This window comes from Hippocampus comes, unplaced genomic scaffold (genome assembly GCF_001891065.2).
Source record: "Hippocampus comes isolate QL1 unplaced genomic scaffold, H_comes_QL1_v1.1 scaffold124, whole genome shotgun sequence".
Taxonomy (NCBI): Eukaryota; Metazoa; Chordata; class Actinopteri; order Syngnathiformes; family Syngnathidae; genus Hippocampus; species Hippocampus comes.
Genome location: NW_017805075.1, coordinates 1,569,110 through 1,582,967, shown reverse-complemented (window position 1 = coordinate 1,582,967; position 13,858 = coordinate 1,569,110). Strand labels below are relative to the sequence as shown.

The window sequence follows — 13,858 nt, the reverse complement described above, 5'->3', positions numbered from 1 at the left end:
TCCGGGCTCTCCCTTAGAGATAAGGTGAGAAGCTCGGTCATCCGGGAGGGGCTCAGAGTAGAGCCGCTTCTCCTCCACATCGAGAGGAGCCAGATGAGGTGGCTCGGGCATCTAATTAAGATGCCTCCTGGACGCCTCCCTGGGATGTCACCCAGCTGGCATGGGAACGCCTCGGGATCCGCCAGGAAGAGCTCGAAGAAGTGGCTGGCGAGAGGGAAGTCTGGGCTTCCCTCCTAAAGCTGCTGCCCCCGCGACCCGACCCCGGATAAGCGGTGGAAAATGGATGGATGGATGGATGGACATGACCTAGCTGATTATTTTAAGAAGTTGACTATATGGAGGTAGTGCCAATCACAATTTTTACCAGATCCAAATTGAGTGATGCTCGTCTTCAGCGGTTCCAGATCGAATGTAAATCTGACGGCTTTGCCGAGGTCCTCGTCATATTTGCGCTCGCTCACAAAGTGCTGCAAAGGAGAAACGGCAACAGACTAGAATGAGGGCACTGCAGCTGAAACAACGAGGCGACAGAGCAGTTGAAGCACCTTGATGTCGGCCCGCAGTTCAGTCAGCTGCTCTTCAGACATGGACGCCGACTGGTCTGTCAGCCTGCGGAGCTCCTCGGCTCTCTTCTGTCGGGCGTTCAAAATCCCCACTGAAACAAACGATAGCAATGATTTGAAGAAACAAGATGTCCATGTCAAAACAATGTTTGATTGTACTTGTACTGTGGTGCTTTTGTGTTGTGCAGCGACTCACAGTGAAATGCTGCTGGCGTATGGGTACTACAAAATCCAAGTGTGTAAGAACTTGGATTTCATTTGGCCTCATCGAAAAAAAAAAAAAAAAAAAAAACATTTTGACAGGTCTAAACTAATTTTGCATTCCATGTACAACATAAGCAACACATCAAAGCCTCGCACAAGTCACGACAAATATGTGCTGCGAGCACAATGTGGTGAGGTGCAGGGGAAGCACGTTCATTGTCGATCATAGTTGACTAAGTGGAAGTGTGGTGTCATGAATAGTTCGGCCTCGGAGACCATTCATTTGTGGCTCCAGCTCACCCATGACTAGTGCTGAATGATTTTGGAAAACTAATATTCAATTGGGCTTCCTCCCTCCCTCCTCCCTTCAATATGAAATTACTTTTGAAAGGTCCTCTTATGTATTTTGTAACAAACATGAGCAATAAATTAGTCTCTGCGACAACAAACAAGATCAGATTTATGTTATCTAGACACTAGATAGATAAATACATAAAGCCTACAGACAAATGAAGCGGTCTGCACCCCCTACCAAAATATTTGCAGCCTATGTGATATGAAAATTGCTTTTTCTACTGCAATGCAAAGATGATTTGAATCCGATGAATTGCTCAGCCCTGCCCATGACCTTAATGAGGATAAGCGGTACAGAAAAGGACGAATGGCTGAAATGCACGCTGGCTCGGGTGTTTGAGAGACATATTTTCCGTACGCGTTTTGGGTATGCATCGGCTCAATGTGCAGCCGAGCAGTGAAACTGTGATTGCTCTTGTGTACATTTAAAGCCAGGCCAGCAAACAAACATCAGGCACTTGACACTTAAAACAAGCTCCCTGGCAAAAAGGAACACTGCAACCTCAACTCAGAGACACAAAACCAATTTTCAATGAAAAAAAATGAAAAATCCATATGGCCCATCTGAATTGTTCTAACAACTTCAGGGGGACTAAACAGAAAGAGGACAGGACAAGCCAAAAGAAGAACCTTTCTAGTTTCATGTCTGTACATTTTCTCACGCTTCCCTGCAGAAAGACTGCACTCAGTCTCCCCTGACACCCGACACCGTTCACTTTTTCCAGGAGCACTCTGCACTCGAGGACCAAAGTGAACAAAACATCTTGTTAATACACTTGACTTCTTTATTTGCCTACTTCCATGCACATACCGGAATGCCGTAGATATTCAGTAGTTGTTGGACCCTGGAGACTGCTTCTCTCCCCCCACGCCGCCGCCCCAAATAAAAAAAAAAATATATAAAAAATAGGATTTGCTCTTCCCCAGCAATATTTGCTATGACCTTTCTGGAAACATGTCAGGCCAGATGTTTAGTTCCTATGGGGCATAGTTGTCGAGGGGCTGCCACCTCCCTGAGACTTGTCAAAGACGAGTACTTACTGGCCTCTGCTTTCACTTTGTCCATTTCGGCCAGCAGCGTCACTTCTCTGTCCATTAAGCTGTAAAAGAAGAGGGGATAAGAGGGCTCAAGTGTCTTTCATCAGACAAGAATCGCAGAAACGTGAATCAAGAGGCAGCTGCACGCCATTGGGATAATGCGATGAGCGGTTGTGCGAAACGCGGCAACAGTTTGACTTTGGTACAAGTCACTGAAATAAAGATGACAAGGACCGGCCCGGAAAAAAATTCTTGCCATTACTCCAGGTGATTTGCTGCCTTCACCCAGAAGAGGCTAGGCAAGCTGCGTGACCGCTTACAGACCCTTCTCTCACGCAATGCAAAAAAAAAAAAAAAAAAAAAAAAAAAAAGTACACACGTGGACTGGAGCTCAGCAAAAGTCTGCTTCATCTTCTTGAGGGATGACTCCATCTCCTCCTTCACCAGCATTCTGTAGCGAGTCAGCGAAGCGGTGCATCGTTGCAAGTCCTTCACAGAGCGGTCGATGTTGGGAGCTGAGGGCACAAATTGACGTTCTCAAAAGAGGGACTACAAGGTCCAAATGTCAATGCGTTTGGCCTATAAATGAATCTACATATGACTACAACTAAGTGACAAATAAATGATCCTCCTCCATTCACTCACAAACGCAACGTGTCACAGTATGACGAATGAATTGGCATCTGCTTGAGAATTAACTAAACCGATATTTTCAGTTACTACTTAACACCACAGGATTAGGTATCTTATACTTTGATTGTCATCTTAACAGCGGAGGCAGATTTCAGGAGTGAGTCAGAGCTTGCCGATCTTTTTGCCTGCAGACGAGCGTTGCTGACTTTGTCCATCGGGGAATGCCGAGGAGGAGTTGTGATGCTGTGAATCTCGTGCTTTGTTGCCTCTGGGCCCCCGGTAAGAACTGTGTACTGGCTGAGAGGAGGGCGCACGTTCCACTTCTGCACCTGTGGGAGGGCCGCACATCAGAGCTGTTCAATCCACTGCAAACCATGATGCGGCCATATTTGTTTTTGGTAAATAAAGATCAACTCTCACATGGCAATCTGTGCCATGCTTGGGCCCACTTGACACCTACTCTAGCATCTGCGGTGTTTGGTTGATTGGTAAAAAATTAACTGTCCTTTGGCTTTAAGATGAAGCTCAATGCACTTCTTTCTCTGGCACAGACGGAAGAGCTCAGTATTATAGGTCATTGACACAATACAAAGAATAAATTACCAAATTACCAAATAAATTACCAAATGCACTAATTTTCACTTGAAAGAATAGTGAACAATCTTGTTTTTTTTTTTATTTTAAAGTTTCAAATAGTGTGTAAATTGAATATACTTCATCTTTAGCATGTTAGAATAAAGTGCCAATTTTGTAAGCAAATAGGAATGGTATTTCAACAAAAATTGTAAAATTTTGTTGATAAAATGAATGGTTTTAAGGCTTTAAAATCTCTAAAATCCATAAACTAATGTATGAATGCATTTTATCCTATAAAGTGGGTGTCTATTTACAGTATATACAACTATGTACAGTTTCATGATGTAGAATGTTTATTTTCTCTTCATTTTAAGCTTTTTAGCAAGTGCTAAAAGCTTGTTAGTCCTCTCCGTCTTTTTCACTCTTTTTAGCCAACTCTTCTTGCTTTTTCACATGCTCCAGCCTTGCTTTCTTCTGCTCCCTGTCCAATCCATCCGCCCTTGAGATCGAGTAGTTACTTTTCAGTAGAAATGTCTGTTTTCAGTGTTTCACCGAGGTTGCGTGACTCTGTAAAGCTTTCCATACTCTCGATCCGTATAGAATGACATCGTCACACACTGTACACAGAGCTTTACCAGCGACATCGAGCTTTTTCACAAAATCCGACACAAGCACAGACAATGGTTCCTCTTTACTGTTTCCTACTGGGGACACCGTCAGCTTTCTATCCAACCAGTCCCATCGAAACGTGTTTTTCAGATCCGCATCTATCTGACGCACGTTAGCTTCGTCACGAGTCTCGATAGCATTCGGCATTTGTTTAATACAGACTACATACACGAGTAATTTCAATACACTACATCCCTTGCGCAAAACCATTCAGAATTCGCGGGAGAGGGGTTTAGGAAGGCGAACACGGATTGGTTGTGATTCTACATTTGCCGATATAGCGACCAATCACAACAAGTAAGACATTGGTTTTAGCCCATACTGTATACGAAGAAAAAAACGGTATTCAAAATGGATGCTTGCAAATTTTATTTGTAAGCATTACGAGTCCCGAGTCTGCCGAAGACAAGTGAGTCCGGCAGCCCAGAAATAACACCAGACCCCCCCCCCCCTAAAATTTTCTCAATGGATTTGGAACAATATAAAAAAGGTCCATTTTGACTGGGGAAAAAAGCGGAATTCCGCCAAAAAGTGGAAAAATCTCATCTCTGTACAAGTATCCACCAATTCAGATGTGATGACGGCACACAAAGCCCAAACGCGTGTAGTACAATTTGAGTTCATGCCAGGTCTAACACAGTTCAAATGGCCTAGTGCAGGGGTCCCCAACCGCTGGTCCGCTGGGCATTTGGTACCGGGCCGCACAGAAAGAACTTGCCTTAATTCCGTTTTATTTATTTCGGAATACGAAAGATGTTTTATTTGGAAAAACTACCGGATTCTCCGTTACATCCGTCTGTGTTACGATTGACACACGTCAAGCCACACTTCTCCTTCACGTGACCGATTACTTCAAAACAAAACGCGGGAGCTCGCAAAATGAGTAAAAAAAAATTGCTGGAGATCGCAAATGACGGCGGCCTTAAAAGTACGTTCAAGACAACTGGATTAAAGTTATGGCTGAATACTCTGAGATGGCCACAATAGTACTGTTGCTATTTCCGACATCCTACCTATGTGAGGCGGGGGGTTTCTGCAGCAACGGCGACGAAAACAAAATTACGAAGTAGACTGGACATAAAACACACACTTGAGGTGTCATTGTCTCCTATTACCCCGAGATGGGACCGTCTGGTTGCAGAAAATCAAGCTCGGTGCTGTGGTGAGTCGTCATTTTCATGCACTTTGAATTTGCGTTGTATCGTATTTTGAAGGCATTAAACATTGCCATAGCGATCGGAGTGTTGCGGCCAGTTAGACGCTCCTTGTGTTTGTTATTATATTTCGAAAACGCCACAGTTTTCATGCAGCTCATACCATATTATTTTGTTGTATTATTTCCGCCACACCTTAAATGCCGGTCCCTGAAAATATTGTCTGACATAAACCGGTCCGTGGGGCAAAAAAGGTTGGGGGCCCCTGGCCTAGTGTGTGTATGTCCCTCAAAAGAAAAAAGGGCAACACGAACCATAGAGACACCAATAGACAAACCCCACTCTGTGTTTGGTTTACCAGTGATTTCAGATGTGGTTAGCTCAGAGTCCAGCTCCGACGCATCCAGGGAAGCAGAGTCCAAATGTTCGCTCAGGGAGTCAAGTGACTCCCCCTCTACCAAGGATCCGTTGGGGTGGAAGCCGTTGGTCTTGTCCTTGCCCTCCTCGGGTGATACGGCTTCAGACGGACCCGGTTCGGCTGCGGCCTCCGGCTGGGGCTTGGGCTTCTTTTTCTTGTTGGGCTGCAGAATACCCAAATGTCAATGTCAGGGTGGTGGTGGTGGTGTTTGTTCTTTTGTCAAGTACCAACAGGGCATGATGACTTCATCCTCTTCATGCTTCACAGTTGAAGATGTAAATTGCTTCCCATTGTGTACATTTGTTTGTTGTGTGCTTGAAGGTAATCCTCAACTCCAAAAGATAATTCACTGACTCATTAAGCTTAGTAAGAGTGAGGTGTGCCTACCTTCTTTTTGCCAGTGACACTCCACTCCTTCAGGATCTCCGCCGCACTACCTACAAAAAGGCGTGACGGAAATAATGATGGCGCGGAGCAAAATACTTCTCATACTGTCTAAATGCCAACTTGGAGCTATCAAGGTGTGAAAAAAAAAAAAAAAAACAGTCCGATATAATAGTAGGTGTTTCTGATGCTTAATATAAGCCAGACATGCGTAAGACTGGTGTGCCCACAGTACACTGCCAGTGGCACTATGATGACACACAGTCACAACTGAACTCCAAGCATGTGGAATTGCATCAAACAAACATTGCCACCTCCACTATATGAGGCTGTTGTCATACTGCGTGTGACGCACATGACTGCTGCCCCGAAGGCATTTCTCAACTGTGGCCTTTATGGGAAACACGAGCCATTCAATGATTAGTCGGGAAGCTTTCTCCGTCAACAATGAATGACGTCCTCATACCTTCTAAGAATGCTTGAACGGCCTTGTCAACGCAATTCTCAAAATGTTGCAACACCAGAACAATCTCATTGTTGCTTTTGTTGGGGACAACTGCCCTGACGGCGCTGATCTGCAACACAAGAAAACAGCTATCATATATGGGACGCAGATCATGTGGAGCAGGTTTAAAAGTGAAATACAATGAAGTGACTTACTAAAACAGTTGGTGACGCAGCCCAAATCCACTTAGGGTAATTTCCCGTGATTAATGTTTTTGCAAAACAAAAGTTCAAAAATTGCCCCCACCACACCGTCTATGGTTAAAGGGTCCAAAAAAAAAAAAAAAAGACATTACCGGTATATCTTAGACATTTACCAGTACCTACAGTTTGCATACTTACATTCCAAAGTGCTATTTAATATCTAATGTTGCACATTTATCTAACATAAAATCTATATAATTTAATAAATTGTACACATTTCGTTTGCTGTTTTTGGTGCGATCCAACAGTACAGCTACACAAGAACTTATTTCCCTTATAACTTCTTACTAGTTACCTCATTGATGTTCTTCTCAGCAGTGATTTTAGGACGGAAAGTATGTGCATATTCTGCGCTCATATCCCGCAGTTAGTCTGTATGGTCGTGTGTCAGTTAGACACATTAGTCGGCCAGCTTTGGCCACAAGGGGTTCACGACACTCATGAGCACATAAGGAAATGTCATTGGTTATTTGCATACTGTAGAGTCATCTAACATTGAAATGATTGTTGCTCCTTGCAAACTTCCTGTAGGAGTGTGTGGAATTTTTTTCTTCAAATATATACGTCAGCATGTCATAACATCACGAAGGCTAATTACTGTAAGAAATTCCAGCTCCTACATGGTGTCTTTACACTGAATGCCAGCAGTGCAACATATCTGTGGGCAAGGGCCTCATTTATATGGCGAATTTCATACACAAGTTAACTCAGTGTGCTTCACGTACATACAATGTATAAAAGCAAAGTTAAGAAATCAAACGTACTTACCAAAATTACATTAAAAAAAAAAAAAAAAATCTTGAATGATCTTAATCATAGGTATTGGAAAACAGCACTGTTTTTAACCTGGCTTTAAAGGAATTTACACTTTATTGGTATGTTTTCAGTCTGTTTATTCACGGTGATAATTATATACAAGAGGGGGAAAAAAACTACTTTTTAAGGGTGGTGGGGGGTACAATACACAGGAGATTATGGTTAATGGCACACAGTGTGCGGGGGATGTGCAACAATGTCTATTTATTTATTTATAGTCAAACCTCGGTTTTCGTCCATAATCCGTTCCAGAAGGCTGTTTGAAAACCGAAATTGTTTGAAAACCGAAACCACGCTCTTTTTAAAATAAAAATGTTTACTGAACACGTCTGCTCACAACGGAAAGCAACACGAGGAAGCGTCACTTCCTCGTCTACCCGAGGAAGCGTCACTTCCTCGTGTAAGGAAGGCGAGAGGAGTCAAATGGTGCATTCAAGTGCGCTCAGTTTGTTCGAGAACCGAAGTTTGTTCGTCATCCGAGGCATAAAAAAAAAAAAAAAAATGAAAAACAGAAGTTGGTTCGTCAGCCGAGGCAAAAAAAAAAAAAAAAAAAAAAAAAAAAATCGAAATTTTTGGTCGAAAACCGAATTGGACGAGAACCGAGACGTTCGAAAACCGAGGTTTGACTGTATTTTAAATCGCAGGTGAACGGCGCGTCGCAATATCGAAGATATGACGGTCAATCAAAAAATGTCATCTTTTTTTGCATGATTGACCGCAACAAAATGTGGCGAGATGCAGAGAGGCAGAATCTCAAAGAAGGAACGAGAACTGTACAGTACCAACATGGGTTGAAAGGCCGCTCTGCCAGGAAGTAGCCATTAGTCCAAAAGAAACGGAAAAACAGTAGAGTTTGCAAATAGACCCAGGGACAAAAAAAATCATCTTTGGATATATGTCCTGTGGTCGGATGAAACTAAAACACGACAGTTTGGCCATAATGCGCATAGTTGCGTTTGGAGTAAATCGAAGCAAGCTTGCCGGCCTGAGAACACCATCCCAAACTGTGAAGCGTGGCGTAGACGCGTCATTGGGTGGCCTTGTTTAGGTCAAAGCTTGGGCGCAAACTGGGCTTTCAACTGCACCGTGAACAGAAGCATACTGACAAACCGGTGACTGAAGTTACGTACCAAAGCGGCTTATTGGTAAAGTCAATGTTTTGGAGTGGCCACCACAAAGTCCTGATTTTAATCCTCTTGAAGATTTATGGGCAAAACTGAAACGCATCTGTGAGCAAGGCAGCCTACCAATGCATCTTCATTAAATCCGTCTTGTCAGGCGGACTGGGCCAAAAATTCTTGCCGACTATTGTGAAAAGTTCGTGGAAGCTTGTCAAAACATTTGACCCAGACTATATACAGTTTAAAGACAATGCTAACAAACCGTAATGAAGTGTTAAATAAACTTTGACGAAAATAAGAACAATTTGTATTAAAAATCAAAAATCCCTCTCACCTTATTCAAGCATTTAACAAATAGAAATTAGTTGGTGAATCCTCATTCACCTAAACCAGGAAAAGTGTTTTCTGGTTTCCATTGTATGGCCTTCTTTCATCTTTGCTGACCAGTGAGTGACAATAGATGGGACAAAGCATGAATGTCCATATTCGTGACTAATGGGAATCCTTTGCCGCACATCAAGACTCAAGCATAATAGAAGAAAACGGCTTTGTCCAATGTTAAAATACATGAACGTGCAACATTAAAACCAGCACGTTGCCCAGCCAAGTAAACATGTCAGCAACATCTTCAGAATGTGTGTGTGTGTGTGTGTGTAAAACGGTTTGGCTTTGTTTTTTACCCCATGGCGTATGGCACAATACAAACATTTGAGATGCATTTGCATAAAATTGCTTACCAAAGCAGACTTTCCTCACAGGCCTTCGGGTTAAGTAAGGTGTCGAACTTTAAACAAATAACACTCAAACGCCCTCCAAAGTACAAATGGTAGAGAAGTATTTGTGTGTATGGTGAGAGCAAACTCCTCGGCGTTGCTCATACCCACACATCTTACCTTTTCCTTCATCCTCTCCGGTGGTCCTCCCTGGGACATGACCATCTTTGAGCGTGTGTCAAACACCACTCCCGAAGTGTCTGAAATGAGCAGGAAACCAAACATACAAAATGAATGAACAAGGAGCCAAATCAGTGTCTAATAGTTATTTCACATCACTTCTGAATGGAGCTACATTTCAAATCATTCCAAGATATGTCTGCTCATTTCCGGCACTGGCTTGTTTATGTCAAACAAAAGGAGTCTTCAAGGATATCATTTGCCCTTAACTGTACAAACAGTGAGAGGAAAGTCCAAAGTTCAACACATGATTCCGTGATAGGAAAAGAGGTTGAAGTGACAGTAAACATACAAGGCCAGCAGTCAGGTCACTCTGCTACTTGTTAGGCCACCACACCTCCACATGCGTGTCAGCCTTGCGCGTGCGTGTTCATCCCAGCACGCACTCACCTTTTTGGTTCTTCTTGGCCATGTTGACAGCTGCAAGGGGGCAGAAGGCTGCAGGTGCACAAAGATGAGTCGTCAATGTGCTCAAAACGATGACTTCAAAGTGCTCCTTCGATTGTTCAAGTGGATGTTGGCCAGAGGGGGCTTTTCCCCCGCTTTTCTCAGAGCTTGTGCTGTGATGGAGGCTCACAAGCTGGCCAGAAGCTTGCAAACAGGAGAGTCAATCTGAACCGCCACCAGCTCAGCCAAGGACAATTTCTCTTCCTGGTGCGCCACACTAATCTAGGAAAGGGGGGCAGGGGTTAGTTTTTTTGTGAGTCATTTGGTTGTTTTTGTCTAGTCAAAAACAGAAATTGCAATGGTGGAAGTCCTGTAGTAGTGCTTCTATGTACAAGGCCTCCTTACGAGGGAGAATTTTTCCTAATACCAATGGAACATGTCCCTCACTCGCTCGCTAGTTCACTCAATCGCTCGCACACTCACACACACTATGGCTGCAAAGAGAGGTTACAAACGCACAGTCAGTGCTGCCAATTCAGCGACTTGGAGTGCTCTACAAACTATGATTCCAAAAACCAACTGACTCACTTTGAATTTCTCTTCTGGATGTGCCTTCCTTCATCTTTTCCAAAAACTCCAAAGAAATACAGGCACATATTATTTGGAATTAAGGAGTTCAAGTCGAAAAAGGCAAACTCAGATGTTATCCAATTGTTGCCTCGTGTTCTGTAAACCTAAATCTACGTTTTCAGATCGTCTTAATCTTGTGACATGTTTGTCATGTAAGAATCAGACCATCGAGTCAACCTAGAAATAGACAGTTTGTTTTGCAGCAAGTTCAAGGTTGTTTCAGAGAAGCATTTTTAAGCAGCACAAAAGAGAAGAGACACATTTCTGGCTGACCAGTAAGCAGTGGCAGGATGTCCTGAAATACAAATACTTTGTCGTGTCACAGGTCGATTCAAAGGCCAATAATCAAACAGGATACAATTGTCCCCCCATGATTGCCCTGTAACAAGTACTGCAGCAGAAGTGATTGCTTGTTAAGAAGCCCTTCATGTACAATAAATCACAACACCCTTTTTGGTACGAGTTACCACGGGGAACTTGGAAGCACAGGAGGTGTAACTACCATTTGTAATTTAACAAAGGGAGTTAATTGATCAATTCATGATCACCTACTGAGAAATTTGGTACTGTATTCACTTCCTTGCTTGAAAATAGTCAGTTGGGAAACGGGACTGAAACACGTAATAGAACATGAACTGAGTTCATCTGAAAACGGCAACTTGCGTTTTAGGCTCATGTTTAAATTTCTCCTGAAAGCCGATGAAGGGGAACTTTTGGTGCATCCTTGTTTGTTGATCAAGTGATTTAAAAGTGAATACATTGAAACACGCAGTGACGAATACAGGTCAATGGGCTTCTTAGACCACGTCTAGAGACTGGCCTGAATGACTGCAAAGTGTGAACGCCACGAAGTTCGTGTTCATCAGGCACGCTTTGGAAGACTACACAAAATTCTTCAAAAGAACCTTCTCCAATTCCACGAACACTGAAGTAGCAACCGACGCCAACCAAAGCGCAAGTTGGCCGGTGGGAATTCCACGTCTTGCGGGACAAATAGAGGTTGTAGTAGCCGGAAGGTTGTCCAGTGTATCCGACACAATGATTAGCTTTATTCTCACTCGTTTCACATCAGCAGCCAACTCCGGAATAAGCAGCTAAACTAAGCTTTGCCAAGATTGCTAGCCTTACCCAGCGCCGTGTTAGCTTTGCACTGCTTCGACCACGATTAGAATTATTCAAGCCTCTGGTGTTACATTTCCAGCAATACAAGCGGGCAATAATTTGCAATAGGGGCACGGTAACTAAAACCGTATTTTTATCTTCTCCATCAAATATGAACATCGGATTGCTGCTGTAGGTAACTTCAAGCTAGCTTGACCTTATTGTGGTGAAAGAAAAAGAAAAAGAAAAAAGGCTGCCCATCTATTCATTGGACACCGGTTAATGCGGCTCGCTTGGAAGGTGAGCCTTTTTTTAATTTGGCGTGCACATGCTAGGCTAGCATGATATGACATGATATGATATGCTAAGCAAATAGTAGTTACGTACTTGGTGATGCAAAAGTAGAGAATAATTCAGGCACGGTGAGAGCGCAGATCTCAAGCTAACCTCTTGTGAGAGAAGCGTCAAGACAAGAGGTTGTTGGGCTATTCCACCGTTCGACTGCTGCTCCCTGTAGTTTGCCTCAGGCTTCTCCAGGGTTGCCAGGTTGGAACTGCAAATACACGCCTTTATTAATCATTCGCTGCACACAAACATTGTTGACAGAACCCGTTTTAAATTAGCTTATCAGTGTGTTCTATTATTTTACTAGAATAATAACAATAAGTCCTAATAGTTGGAAAATGTCGGTTATCTATCTATCTATCTATCTATCTATCTATCTATCTATCTATCTATCTATCTATCTCTCTATCATCTATCTATCCATGTATCTATACGCCAACAGCTGCTGATGTTGTGTTGCTAAAGGCTGCAGCAAAAGAATAATTAAAGAATTTAGAAATTTTAAAACAATTATGTTTGAACAGTTAAAATGTTATGACATGATGGGATGATTACTTGTGGTTTTTGTTTCGTTCCACGACCTGTGCAGCATACATCGTCTTCCATTCATACATGGCAACCCTGAGACCGTGTCGTCACTTCCGTGGGTGGAGGAAAGCGATTGCTCGTTTTGGTAACGTGCACCTCCCAATTAACAGACTTCTGTCGTTCTTTCAATATTCAATCTATTTTGCTGTTAATTCTCAAAAGATTTGAGTTCTGATCTCGTGTGTTGAAGAAAGTTCCCCGTGGATATTAGCTGGCTGTCGCAAATGTTGATTTAGAATTGCGAAAAGAAACTGTAGTCCAAACAAACCGACAAAAATTTGCAGTGTTGTGAAAAAACAATATGGAAAAAATATAAATGGGTCGAAGGATATACGAGATCACCGCTGTGGAATTGGAAAATATATATTCGAATATTCTGAAATATTAGAGAAGATATGGGTTTAGATTACGCATTTTTGCCAGATGCAAATGCTACAATAACATTAATTTATACCTGCTTTGAGATGGATTGAACATCTGTTCTTCTGATTCATTCGTTGGCTGTTTTTATCAACTTTGGAACAGCAAATTGGTAAGAGTGCACCTGATGGTAGAATCTAGACCAGTGGTTCTTAACCTTGTTAGTGGTACCGAACCCAACCAGTTCATATACACGTTCACATAGGCGTCATTAGGCCTATTTTAGGGAGGCTTCAGCCTCCCTAAAAATGTCTTTAGCCCACCTAAATAATTTCATTGCATTATTTAAAAAAAGTATTATTTATTTTTCCTGTACTTTTGCTAATATATTGCATCAAAATCAATGTAATGTGGCCATTTTAAATTATATTTCGATACCCTGCCATTATTGTAATGCTAAATCTCCCAGGTTTCCTGAACGCAACAGGTGTTGCGTTAGCATTTGAAGTGTCTGTCACCATCGCCACATCAAATGCTAACGCAACAACTGACAGTTCTTTGCCGAAAGTCAGGTTGAGTCGACAACATGGATATTCGACAGTTTTTTAGAAAGGTAAATTATATATTCAATGCATCCATGCTGGTAAAACTAGTGACTATAGTCCGCTAAAATATCTCCAGTAACAGCAGAAACTGCACTGTAACAAGTGTTCACTTTTGGATAAATTAAGGTGGTGCTTAATAAAAATTAAGCAACATTTTATAATTAAATACATAAATAATCATTACACCAACTCTTTGAGGCAACACCTATTGAGATTTTGGCCTATATAAAATAAATAAATAAATATAAAAT

General features: G+C 42.4%; 1 protein-coding gene across 4 annotated transcripts in view; it reads right to left on the bottom strand.

Moving 5' to 3' along the window:
* spats2 (spermatogenesis associated serine rich 2) overlaps window positions 1-12,262 on the bottom strand; it is a 20,050-nt gene extending 7,788 nt beyond the window's left edge. Inside the window, exons 1-11 of one of the 4 annotated variants that reach the window (XM_019865160.1) lie at window positions 12,093-12,262; window positions 9,982-10,260; window positions 9,532-9,611; window positions 6,460-6,568; window positions 5,997-6,046; window positions 5,550-5,772; window positions 2,966-3,121; window positions 2,539-2,674; window positions 2,163-2,221; window positions 546-655; window positions 365-467 (exon numbers count right to left, since the gene is read on the bottom strand). In XM_019865160.1, the coding sequence (XP_019720719.1) occupies window positions 365-467; window positions 546-655; window positions 2,163-2,221; window positions 2,539-2,674; window positions 2,966-3,121; window positions 5,550-5,772; window positions 5,997-6,046; window positions 6,460-6,568; window positions 9,532-9,611; window positions 9,982-10,003 (1,048 nt within the window). In that variant the 5' untranslated portion in view covers window positions 10,004-10,260; window positions 12,093-12,262. The remainder of the gene's footprint in view (window positions 1-364; window positions 468-545; window positions 656-2,162; window positions 2,222-2,538; window positions 2,675-2,965; window positions 3,122-5,549; window positions 5,773-5,996; window positions 6,047-6,459; window positions 6,569-9,531; window positions 9,612-9,981; window positions 10,261-12,092) is intronic. The other 3 variants (XM_019865159.1, XM_019865163.1, XM_019865161.1) reach the window with 3 other exon arrangements.
* Window positions 12,263-13,858: the final 1,596 nt, after the last annotated feature.